At 37.3% G+C, this 13327-nt stretch overlaps 1 protein-coding gene across 2 annotated transcripts in view; it reads left to right on the top strand.

Moving 5' to 3' along the window:
* FBXO11 (F-box protein 11) overlaps window positions 1-13327 on the top strand; it is a 77913-nt gene that overhangs the window by 37357 nt on the left and 27229 nt on the right. The window contains exons 2-7 of one of the 2 annotated variants that reach the window (XM_076334739.1): window positions 1445-1572; window positions 1696-1777; window positions 8469-8610; window positions 9884-10013; window positions 11093-11176; window positions 11259-11391. In XM_076334739.1, the coding sequence (XP_076190854.1) occupies window positions 1445-1572; window positions 1696-1777; window positions 8469-8610; window positions 9884-10013; window positions 11093-11176; window positions 11259-11391 (699 nt within the window). Of the gene's footprint in view, window positions 1-1444; window positions 1573-1695; window positions 1778-8465; window positions 8611-9883; window positions 10014-11092; window positions 11177-11258; window positions 11392-13327 lie in introns of both variants that reach the window. The other variant, XM_076334740.1, reaches the window with a different exon arrangement.

Genomic DNA, 13327 nt, shown 5'->3' with positions numbered 1-13327 from the left:
GAAGTTGCACACATATACCACCAGCTAGCTTCATCTTTTTACCAGCTTCTGTCCCCTATTCAGATGTCCTGGCAGTGTTGTGATCCGTTTATGATACGTGGCAAGGTTTGCAATTTATAAATATCTGCTAAGGTAGAGGAAAAATTGGGACCAGAAAAGAGCAGGAGGACACTGAAATAGCTTTTTCTTCGGAATTTTGTTGGTTAGCTGTCATTGATGTAGCAGCTTGGGCTATGATGGCATGCATAATCCTATATAAATGCAATGTTTTGTAATTTATGTCCAAAAAAACCAAAACAAAAAACCCTTGGGAAAATCATGAGATTAAGGTTTTGAAATGGTAAGGGAATCTTTGGAACTTTTTAAAATTGCTTTTCTTTGTGTTTTAAACAGACTGGTTTAATATTTGAAGAGTAGGGGGGTTTTATGGTGGGATTTTTTTTTACATCAGTCTCTTTCACCCTAATATATACAGGAAAACTGCTTACTTTACAGTATTGCTTTTCTGGCTATTACTTTTACATAATGTTTTAACCCAGTTTAAAAACAAAAAAGCAGTTAAAACAAAAAGGAAGTCCAAAATTCTTTTCTCACAGTTAGGCATCTGCAGAAAATATACTTTTTACTTAAGTGGAGCTGGGCTTTAATTTATTTTCTAGACGGTTTTTGTTCTGTCCTTTTTAAAATACTTGTAACTCCATTATATGATGCTAGTCATAGGGCATGAAGTGATAAGTAATTATTCCTTGCTTGTTTCAAGTATGTTACATAAATATATGAACATGGAAAATTGAAACTAATGAATCAAAAACTTTTAAAATTATACTCATCGCACTTTCTGCACTTTTTTTAAAGGTCAGGGAGAGAATATACTCTTACTTTTCTAAGTATAATTTAGGCAAACAGAATGTATGTATTTAAAGCTACCTCCATTTTACAGAAGGATTTGTATGCTGGCCTGGGCTATTCCTGAAATGTTTGGGGAAAATTCTGCCTTGAGTTTTGTACTAAATGCTGTGTTTACTAAAGGATTTCTTGATAACATCTGGTTAATAATTGAAACTCCAGTGTTCCTCGTTATGCTGATAGTGTTAGGTGAAAAATTTGAGGTAATGAGGTGATGGAATTAGTGCAGTGAATTATATGCTTGCAGAGAAACTGAAAGCCTGGGGTTTTTGTTTCTTCATTGTTTTTTTTTTTTTAAGCAGCTTTTGGTATAGCTGCTATGTACATATGGAGAACATAAGTTAATTCATGTGTACTTTCTCATGTAATTTTATGTATGCTGTGTATATTCTGATTTTTCACTAAAAGTTATCTGTGCTCTAGCACTTCCTCCCCACCCTCCTGACTGGATGTATTTATCTGAAAATTTCTATAGCGTTTTTCTGGTATAAAACAAAACTACAATTCTAATTAGCAAATCTCCCTTTTTTGTTGACAGATGATGATGTACCTGCAGATATGGTTGCAGAAGAATCGGGTCCTGGTGCACAAAATAGTCCATACCAACTTCGCAGAAAAACTCTTCTACCTAAAAGAACAGCTTGCCCTACAAAGAGCAGTATGGAGGTAACTTTTGTTTGTTTGTTTTTAATTGTAAAGTAAATCTTACTGTTTCAAGACTAGGAAGCTAATTAGTACTTTTCATAAGTTACCTAATGACTGAACTAATTCTTATTTATTTCATTAAAGGGTGCCTCCACTTCAGCTACTGAAAACTTTGGTCACCGAGCTAAACGTGCTAGAGTATCTGGAAAATCCCAGGATTTATCAGGTAATAACTTTTTATACAAAAAAGGGGGTGGGGGAGAAGAGGTGGAGGCACTTTGACTTCACACACACACCCCCCCACACGCCACCCCTGAACTTACTTTTCCTGTCTGTTCTCCAACTAAGAAACAGTAGTGAAAAAACAACTGCAAACTTGTTCTGAACTTCAAATTTGGAGGCATGATTTTAATCTGATTTTTAGAATCTGGTCCTTTAGTCTGCCTGCTTCACTGCAGGCATGTTGGTTTGGGTTTTTTTGGTTTTGTTCGGTTTTTATTCTCCTCAAAGTGCTGTGTAGTTGTAGCCAAGTTACTGTTAGAAGCAGTAATGCTCCAATGGTGCAGCACTCTGACTAGGTTTATTTACCATTTCTTATATTGATGTATTGTTCCAGTATATTGTTTAGAGGTAGTTTTGGTATGTTGTTACAGCACTTCATTATGGAGAGAGGGAGAGTTTGTGTGTGTTTATAAATGAAAAATACACATGTACCTACATACATATGTGTACATTAAATGTACATATATTTCACATATACAGTATATGAACACTGTATAATAAACACATACATGTAATACATGTGTATATAATTATATTGTGTGTAATAAGTGTGTTTTTTGTGTGCACACATACTGTTTTTTCTATATATATATATACACACACACACATATATATAGGCACACATATCCTACTTGTTCTTTTTTCTACATCATTTTTCAGTCTCTCTGCTTCTACCCCTTTTTGTCTCCTGACACACTCTTTAGTTCCAGGAGATCTGCTGTCACTTCTCCCTGGAAAATCAACACCAACACTTGCCAGCTCCCATTGATGTGGTTTCTGTTGCTTTTCTTGGGTGTTTTGGTTGTTGGTTGTTTTTTGGTTTGTTTTTTTTTTTTAGTCCATGTCTCCCTTAACATTGTGAATTAAAAGTGAGCAGCTGGCACAAGGCTTTGGTCCGTTTTCATTGCTTCTGTTGAAGTCTGCTCTTTCTGGCTTCTCACCTTCTCCAGTGTAGATTTTATCTTTCAAGCCCTCTGTCTCTTTCTCCCTCTGTTTTATTCCCACCCGCCCCCCCAGCCCCCACTTTGATTAACTCTTTTAATTTCAGCAACTGTTTCAGAATCATTTAACCTCAGATTTATGTCCTTGAAATAGCCAGAACCAACTGAACATCAACCTGTGTCATTCTACTTCCAGTTTCATTTCCTGATTTGATATCTGAAGCCTTGTGCAAAGTCGTCTTGTCATAGACTCTGTTTCTCTTGCCAGTTCTTAGTTTTTCTTCAAGGTCATTCACTTTTGATGTGTTCTTCATTATGCTTTTACTTGCCTCCTTGCTTTAGTGAAGGTGTGTAACTTTACTCGAGTCCTGTGGTACAAATTACAGCATGAATGACACTAATTTCCAAAGGAATTCTCCACACTTCTGCTGCGCATTCCTTTTGTTACATTCTTGAGCTCATGCGGGGAAAGTATGGGGATTGTGGAGGCTTCTCCAGCATGGAATTACCAGAAGAATTGTAAATAATGATTTTATAATTGTGCTTTTAAGATTGTATTCAAACCAGTCGCAATCTAACAAGGGACTGTCCTTCTCAACCCATTTTCTACTAATCTTCTTTCCCAGTACGGATGACAGGGGTTTTTTTATTTTCCCTGTTAAGATTTTGAGGTATTCCTCTAAATTTGTACAAGTATTGATTGCGGTGAGATTATTTTTTTTTTTCCTGATTTTTGTTAGCATAGATAATGATAGCTGTTGTGACTGAGTTGTAAGCGTGAGACTTTCTGGATTGTCATCAGTGGAGATTGTATATTGTCATCTGGAACATATAGCTGTTTATTTTAGAACTGTAGATGAAATGAAGGCGTGGGACTAAAACATAGGAAAATGTCTTGGTGGAGAACTGTTCATTCTTGTATGGACTCTGAGTTGAGGAAAATTTGGCAGAAATGAAAGGAGGAATGCCAGTCTAATAGAGTTTCCAACTGGAGTGGAGCCAGTAGTTGGAAAAACAGAAGACTATTCCTTATTTTAATACTGATTTCAGAATTAGTGCTGCTGAGAGAGAGTTGCTATTTCAAATTGTAAAGGGGGAAAAAAAAAACAGTCTCGGATACTGTCAAGAAGAACACATTAGAATTTTGAAATATTGACATGTTGTTTTTCTGTTATTTGCAACCCTGTCCTCCAGTGGTCTCTGCAGTGGACAATGAGTTCTTCAGTCCTGAGACAGAAAGACTAATATACAAGAGTCTTGATGAGAAAGCAGCACATTATAGAAAATACGTAAATAATTTTTCACTTTGTAAGAGTTTAAGTAGAATACGAAAAACGAAGAAACCAAAAATGTAGATAAGAAAAAGGTATGATGGAGCTGTGCTGCTTAAATCACAAATGACTGGTGAACCTACAAATTCAGCATTTGTTTGACATCTGTAGAAAACATTTACAGCTTTTAGATCTTATTGATCCAAATATTTGTATCATATGCTAATATAATATTTATTGATTTACAGAAAGATTTAAATACAGTATATGTGGACTGTTTCCTTATGTTACCTCAACTGTAGATGTAGGCTTCTGCTTACCGAGATATTTCAGTCTTCAGTACCACTTGTTTCGTCATGTCATTTTAATCCAGGGTTTTAATCATTTGACATACTTGTCCTTCTTGTTTATTACTGCGTAGGTTTTTTCCTCTCTTGCTTTAAGATCACTACATTTGCATATCTGTTTTATACTGGGCAGTTCTTGCTGACTTTTAACCATCTTTGGAAGACTTCAGAGACAAGTAACTTCTTTTTCACTGAACTATGGAGTTGCAGTAGATACTGAGACTCTAGGTTACTGGATCACTCATTGATTGTTCCGTACATTAAGTACATGCACAGCTCATACATTTCACAGAACTTACTGCCTTTTTAAATTTATTTTTGACTTTCCTATTGATTTATAAGATCTTTTTCCAAGAACCCTGCATGCTATGTTTTCTGACATATTTCTACTTCTTAACAAGAAAATATTTGAACTAAATGCCTCCTTACGGAACAAAAGCTATTTGTCTCCATCTTCTCCACTAAAATGGACAAAAAAGGTATCCATACAAGACATAATTTACAATTTGGGATTCATGGGATGGCATTCTTGGTCTTTGTACAAAGAAGGTAATTCACTTTCAGGCAGCTTTCCCTGCCCTTTGTCTTGATATTACTATACTAGTTTCCATCTAATAAATGATCAAAATTGAAACTGAATTAGCTTCACGCATATCCTGTGGAAACCGAATGACATAACTGGCTGTGTTTCTAATTTTCAGTTGTCTAGTATATTAACACTATTAACACTTCATTAAAATCATAAATAGTTCAACTGTCAACTTATGTTAGGGCAAAGATAAAGATTGGTGATGGCCTCTTGCACTTTGTTTTTATCCTTGTCTATTTTTAACACTTATTTGGAAAACTGTCAATTTTTTTCTTAAGAGTATGCATTTTGTACTTAACCTTCGCTTTGTCAATAGGCACAAAACTGTCAGAAGTAGCAGCACACGTATGTTTCTGATTTGGTGGCCAGACAAACCTTTAAAACTGTTTCGGCTTATTTTTGTAAACTGGGTGGAAGAACATACTGAATGCATCCTTGCTTTGACAGATTACTAAAAGATACCCAAAACGTGAAGTGTGAATTTGTAAAACACAAAAGCATGGAGTTCTCTCTTAGACCCAGAGGATATTTAAGTCTTCACGTTAAGAAGCGAATTAGCTTTTTCCAATTATAGTGGAGAATTTCACCTAGTAACCACTATATCAGTGGTTTGAGTGGAGAAATCTTAAATCAACCCCTTCTTAATTGAGCAGAAGGGCAATTTAAATTAAATCTTTCACTTCTACAGGATTTTGGATAAAGGTGGGTGAGGATAGTAAACACCTGTAAAATCATCTTCGTTTTGCAAGCAGTGCCTGAGTTTCCAAGTAAATACAACTTGAAAAATTGCAGGGGGTGGGGGGGCTTATTGTGGCTTTATTTTTTTTTTTTTTTTTTTTTATTGCAAGAAGGTTTTTTTCACACTTTCAAAGTTGGTCCCTGCCCCTTGCAGTAAGGAAACGCATCTGGATTTCAATTTTCATTTTGAGATAGGGCCTAGGGAGGAAAATGGGAGTAGGAACTGTTGAGCAATGGGAGGCACTACACTAGTGAACTTCCCTCTTCAATAATAAATTAATCAAGGTCCTAACATATATAAACTTAAAGGAAGAAAAAAATTCTGCAGGTTGTTGAGGTAAGTAACTGATTGTCTCGGGAAGAAGATGAAATTGTATGCCTCAGGGATTTGTGTGTTAAAAGGAGAAGACAGGTCGTGGAAGGCTTGTGAGGATTTACAGTCTTCTACTGTCTTACAAGCTGAAATGCGATGTTGTGAATGCAAGGCAGTATCTCCACATCTAACTGGAAAGCTACCAGAAAAAGATGAATTCAGAAGCAATGTCCAATTATCCTGTGATGCATTTCAAGGGTAATTAGGACTGTAGAATAAATTGTTGCTGCCTGACACAGGAAAGAACCTTTATCTCCAGTGGTAAAGGTCCTTTTTAAAGGATTGTGCATGTACCATTTTTGGTGATGCCCAACCATGCTCACCTTATGGAGTGCTGGAATATGCTCCCCAGACTTTGGGCTCCCCAAGTGTCTCTTGAGCATATAGCCTTTCCAGACTACTTGCTTCTTATTAGATTTGCTAACTTACTGGTTTCAGCCTGGCTCATAAGCTTTTTGTTTTGTTTTTTTGAATAAAAATATTTTTTTTTTTTAACCTGGCTTTAATAATACTGCTGCTGAAGGGAACTGTCTTGGCCAGCTTCTGGACATTCATTCCTGTCTCCTTCCTTGTGTCCATGCTAGCACTTCTGTAGCTTGCAATGAACTACAATGAGGAGCTGATCCATAAAAAAAATTAGTTTGGAGGAGGATGGGTAAGGATGAGGAAAAAAAATTCTGGTTTATTCTGTCCATGATCAGTACTACCAACCTAAAGGATACTTTGGGAGCAAATAGCTATGTGCATGTGGAATGGTGAGACTCATCCCTTTTGTACAGCATAGATTTTTGTTGGATTAAAGTGGCATGTACCTATAGCTTATGACTAAGCTGTTACTGTGGAGGGCAGCCATCAGTCAATTGGATAAATGCCCTCCTAGCGTCTTAGAGGAAATCGGTATTTGTGAATCACCAAGGTGACATTCGTACAATGGTGCAACAAGGAACAGGTTCAGGGAAAGTCACTGCAAAGTCAGTAATATTTCAGAATTTCTACTAACTGGTCTGACCACAGATGTAAGCATGATACCCTGGAAAAACAGCTTTAATCAGTTCTCTCGTAGTACACAGGTTCTGGTGATGTGATCTGTAGACCACAGTTTAGCATCTTCATAAAAGTCACAGTTCTGGTCCTTGCAGTTCACGTCTTCTCTCTCTTCTAGCTGGAAATAACGTAGTTATTTGTGCTGCTTTGCCCAGGGGCTTATCTTTTTCTTTTCTCCCCCCCGCCTTGTGTGTGGAATCTCACATGCAAACTATTTTTCAGAATGTTATTCCCTCAAATTTAGTAGGTCATCTTTCTGAGGATCACTTCAGTAGTCTTCCTGTAGTAGCCAAAATCACGATCCTATTGCTCCCGAGGTTCAGATGTTGTAGGAAAAAATCAGTAATGCAAGGGGCGTTACATGGATGTAATTGCATTATGAACGTAGTAGGAGCTTTTAATGCCTTGCACACAAATCCTCTACACTTTGGAAGCTGTTCTGTACAGTTCTACCTGAGAATAACCAAACAAGTGACCTGTGCAAACAGAACTCCCCTGCTGTGAGGATACCTGCCACAGAAGGGTCTCGTGAGAACACAAACTACAGGTGCGGGTTTCCTGTATGAACTGTGGTATGTAGAGTGCGCATGTGCCCAAGAGCAGAGGGTTAACAAAGCACACTCATGTCTCCACACAATGATATGGGAACACCACTTTCTCAAACCTCTCTCAAGAAATACAATATCTGGCAAGGCTAACGCTTCTTCTGGCTTAGATTTTTCATTTTAAAAGAAAGAGCATAAATGGGAGTAAGTGGAAGGAGGAGACTTTGGAATAATTGCTGGCTACTGGTTTCCTGCATCCCAGACACCCTTTTTCCTAATGTGTTCATTGTGGGAGAACAAGGAAGTTTTACTAGTTGTTTTTCCAGACAGTGACTATTTCTGAGTAAATTCTTCTGTGTTTGAAAACATTTGCAGAGATTTTGACTTTGGGACTGGATTATTATTATATGGATAATGTGGGTTAATTGAACCACAATGAAGCTAATAGCAGTGAGGAGCCAGTATATCTGGAACATACACAGTAGCCTACTTAACGTCTGCAGTTGTATGCAGACTGATTCTTCCAATAGAAAAGGTGAACTAAAAAGTTTTGAAAGAGGACTTGACGTCTATAACTTCTACCTGACTCCAGAGTCAACCATTTACCTCTTTTTTGCCTTTAGATTTAGATGAAATGAACTTCAAAAAAAAAAAAAAAAAGCTGCTTTGAGATCATTGGCATTTTAAATGGGAATCTTTCAAATGGCAAGCTGGGGATCTATTTTGGTCAGAATTTGGGCTGGTTAAATATGTCAATAATCTTATATAGATTACTGTTTAATAGCAGCACCTGCAGAACAGTATCTTCAGGAGAAGTTGCCAGATGAAGTGGTTCTAAAGATCTTCTCCTACCTGCTGGAGCAGGATCTCTGTAGAGCAGCTTGTGTGTGTAAACGCTTCAGTGAGCTGGCTAATGATCCAATTTTGTGGTAAGTGAAAAGCTATTCCTCATTATTGTGAGAAATATTAGATGTGCTGCACGAGATGCCAGTACAACAGAAAAATTGAAATGTTGGTTGCAATTAGTTGAACTAAAAGCAGTTGTATTTTCATATGTCTGGTTTAGTTAAGCATTATTTATTACTTATGAATATCTGATTATATGTGTTAAACAGTAAAACTTTTGATTCTCTAGTAGTGTAAGTACTAGTTAAATAATGGCTGTTTCAAAAAATCAGTGAGGTATTCCTTCAGCAGCCACTCCTTTCCTTCTTCCCCTCTTTAACCTTTTTCAGGCTTCTGTGGGGACTGTGTTACTTGACGCTGAAGAAACAACACATTTCTTAATGTTAGATGCAAGTTTTGTCTAGTGTTACTTAAATTTTTGGTTTGATTTTTGTTTGTTTTGTGTAATGGTTGGATACTTGGGCTGTGTCTAAATTTGTAAATTTTATAAACAACATGTTTCTTAGGCTGTTTTTTTTTTTAAATAAAGTTTAAGACTAAAATAAAAAGAATAAAATTTGAGTATAACATCACAAAAATGCCGCCCCCCCCCCCCCCCCCCCGCCCCAGGTCCTAAAGACAATTTTGGGGATGTCTTGTCAGACGATTTACAACTTCTGCGATTCAGTGGCATCCTGTAAGTCTGGGCTTAATATCAGCAGGCTCAGACACTGCAATTATTTGTATTCTGGCACTGATCAAAAGAATCCAATTGTTGTGTGCTTCGTGTGCTATTTTCTTTTTAAGCCACTGTAATCTGTCCACTGATGAACTCTTCTTGAAATACAGTGCATCATTTGTTCTCTGTGAATGCATTTTTTTTTTCAGCCTTTTTTTGGCAAGGAGAGGAAGAGGTGGTGGCACACTTTGTCTTAAGTTTTGTTATTCTTATGCTACTAGCTTTTGTAAGTGTTAAAGCAATGCTGTAGTTAATATATAATTAGACTCTGATTCTACAAACAGTGTAACTAACTGCTTAAATTTCTTCATGGAAATTACACGTTGAGAACTCTTTTGCTTGGATCGTGAAACACATGTCAAAATTTTTCTTAAAAAAACACAGAAGTCAGTCCAACAGAAGAATTGTTTTGGAAGTGTTTTAAAGTGTTTGGTACTGATCTTGGTCAAATTCACTGTCACAGACTGGCAAATGCTGTTGGAAAAAAAACAGTTTTTAACATTTGGTGTGTTATATTAAAATGGAAGAGTAATCAGAAGCGCATTAATTTTTCTTTTCTGCTTGACACTTTTGCTCAGGAAAAGATTGTATATGGAAGTATTTGAGTACACTCGTCCAATGATGCATCCTGAACCTGGTAAATTTTATCAGATTAATCCAGAAGAATATGAACATCCAAATCCCTGGAAAGAAAGCTTTCAGCAACTGGTAACAGTAGTATTCATTTATATTCCAATTTAAAGATGATTTATGAAAGTAAAAACCCCAGCTTCTGAAATGTGGCTGTTAATAGTAATTATTTTGGTTTTAGACTTTAAGTAAGATGATGGGACTGAGGAGGTGGGGAGAGATCCTTGTATTGTGTTATGCAGTAGGGGGATATCTGAAGTTATTTCCTGTTTTGAGGCACACTTCAGGGAGACACGTCATGGTGAAGTGGAGTGCTTGAGCATTCAGCTCTTCTATCTTGGGTTTTCCTCATGTTTCGCATCACTGAAATTCTGTGGAAGAGATTGTCATGGTCTGTGGCTCGCAAATAATCTTCAAATATATTGTTGTTGCCATACATTATTAAACCACTGTGCATGCTGGTTATCAGATTCGTGTGCATCTTCCTCTAGTGAACCGAACAGTATATTGATAATATCACTTGGGCTTAAATAGTGATTTACAGCTGATGTGACTGGAGCTAAACAAGTTACGTTTAAGACATGATTGAACCTCTAATCCAAAGTGTCAAAGGTATTGTAAGAATGGCTGGGCATGATATTTGAAAAACATGAGTAAGGGAAATAAATACCAAGGTGAGTGTATTATACAATGCTGTGTGTAATTGGTTAATGAAATTCTGAAGCTTGTTGAGGACAAATACTTGAGTTGGCTTCTTTGTTCAGTACTCAATCAAAAGTGAAGGTATAGGATTCTCTTTTCCTCACCATATAAATGCAGTTTGTTTTGTGGCAAGCTGCTAGAAAATCAAAAGATGGAAATAAGAACATCTGTTACGGAGTGGATAAGGTATATAAAGCTTTTCAGTCACTTCAGAGGCTTCTGGCTGTGTAAGTAAGTTAGCCTCGTGGTTTAGTTGATCACTCTCTTGGACTCAGACTTTTTTTGGTGTTGCCATTTCAAACTAGGTGCCTAATATGGGAGGTCAGAATATGATCCTTAGTTCCTGGAACAAACTGATATCAGCAAATGGCTTGTTAAGTAGGGGATTAGTAGATCTCGTCTGTGCGTTCAGATCCACCTATCTGCAAGCTTATAAACTATTTTCCTTGTTTCAGTACAAAGGAGCACATGTAAAGCCAGGTTTTGCTGAACACTTCTACAGTAATCCTGCAAGATACAAAGGAAGAGAAAATATGTTGGTATGTTTCTAAAGTAGTTCTTAAGAATATTTATACATCTTTGCATGGATATTTCTCTCTAAACTTGTCCCTTTTCTTCTAGTATTATGACACCATTGAGGATGCTCTTGGTGGAGTTCAAGAAGCTCATTTTGATGGACTTATCTTTGTTCACTCTGGTATATATACTGATGAATGGATATATATAGAATCTCCAATCACCATGATCGGTGCAGGTATTTAAACTGAGAGCATCTTTGTCTCAAAGTATGACTTGTGTTAATTACCACCTTAATTACAAAGATATTCTGGTATATTAAATATCCAGTATAAATGCCCGTCTTTCTTCATCAGCCTAGTAAATAAGTATTTTCTGTACAAGTGTCACTAGCTAAAAAGTAGCTGATGCTTCAGACTGAAGTACCATTGTCTGCTTGTTAGTTCTTGGAATAACTTATTTATCTTTTTATTTCATTAGGAGAAAAAAAATTGAATTTGTCAGAAAGTATACTCAGTTACATGACTGCAGTTGAAATTTTCAGGTGGTTCTTATGAAATTTGTTTATATATAACCTATCTCCAGAGTAGAATCCAGCAGTGGGAGCAAGCCCAAATTAGTATCTGTCCCATTTTCTTCAGCATCGTAATTCCATCTCGAGGAAGGAAATGAGAGCATCCAGCAGAAAGATTCTGAGACTGGAGGTTCTTTCTCTGTTCGTCTCCCAACTGTTCCTCTAAAGGAGAACCTTTATGGAGAAGGAAATAAGACTTTCAGAATAGGAAAGGTTTAGGAAGTTAATATAAGATAATACACTTGGCTGCAAATTGTGGTGCTTGTGGAGCTGTTTGCTTTTCCTGTCCCTACTGTGAGCATGCTAATCCCCAGCAGCACAATAGCGTGGTAAGAATTTAGGCTGTCTTAATGTCTGGTAGAGATCTTGGTTAAGAGGTCTCAGACCTCTTGCTCCTGTGGTGATCCAGAAGTGAATCACCTGCTGCCTGCTTTTTCTGAGATACTATCTGTCTGGGTTGGTTTTATTTGTTTGGTTGGGTTTTTTGGGTGGTGGACCTTTTTTTGTTGTGGTGGCGGTGGTGTTTTCTGTTGTTGTTGGTTTTGTTTGTTGGGGTTTTTTTAAGTCCCTCTTTTCAGGTATCTATCTGTTCTGCATACCAACTGTTTTGTTTTTGAGTGAGCCTATTCTGGCACTTCTTGCCTGGGTTTTGCAGCCTTGGCAGTGAGAATGGTTTTGAGCAATGCAGTCAGATTGTTCCAGTGTTAGTCTTAAAACTTGTCCTTGCAGATCTGCAAGATGCAGCTGCGTTAGTATGTTAGTTTGTCAGTTCATGACCACTTCTGAAGCTAACATCCTGAACATCCCCACTTACAGTGCTTTGGTTTGTGTTGTGGAGAGGTTTTGGAGCACAAACTGGATTCCTTTTGCATGAGACTAATCTAAGAGACATGTTCCTGGAATACTCTTACTGCACCCTAGTAGTTGGTGTATGTTCAGTCAGAGGGACCAGACTAGGACTAGTCCAAAGTCACAGTCTCTTCTACCCTCCCTGTCCTGCAACACATGTGATGTGGACGTCTGATCCTCAGCACTATTTCACTCTGTAGTACCACTCCTGTTATGCTGCAGTGCTTGCTAATGCAGACGTGGCCTTAGACAAATAACAAAATACCACCGGCTTCTGTTTCAGATAGGGGATGACAGTAATAGATGCCAGTACAAATACGGCGAGTCACATTCATGAAGTGTTTAAAATCCAGAAGAAACTGGATCAGCACTGTCCTAAGATATAAAATTTCTCCATTACTTCATGAAACTTGAAATGACATCTTTGATACCTGATTAAACTTCTGCATGTTCTCTGGCTCCTTTTCAGTTTTGAAAGGCCCTCTGCTTTCCCTTCCACTGAAATTAACCCAAGTTATTCAGAAAAAACAGTTATCTTAATTACAGTTCGTTAAAAGCAAGGGATCTGCATTGTGTATTTTTGTAACAGAATAGCTGTCTTGGGGAACAAAACCTCCAAGAGGAATCCAGAAATGCTAGATGTATTTATATTTCAGTTTCTGGCACTGCTGACTCTTCACTTCCTCAGACTTTCTCCACTGAATGGTCAGTGACATTGTAGAGGGAGTCAATTTTCATTTGTCTGGAAAAG

This window comes from Aptenodytes patagonicus, chromosome 3, assembly GCF_965638725.1.
Source record: "Aptenodytes patagonicus chromosome 3, bAptPat1.pri.cur, whole genome shotgun sequence".
Taxonomy (NCBI): domain Eukaryota; kingdom Metazoa; phylum Chordata; class Aves; order Sphenisciformes; family Spheniscidae; genus Aptenodytes; species Aptenodytes patagonicus.
The sequence above is the reverse complement of the archived record's forward strand: the minus strand, read 5'-3'. Positions and strand labels throughout refer to the sequence as shown.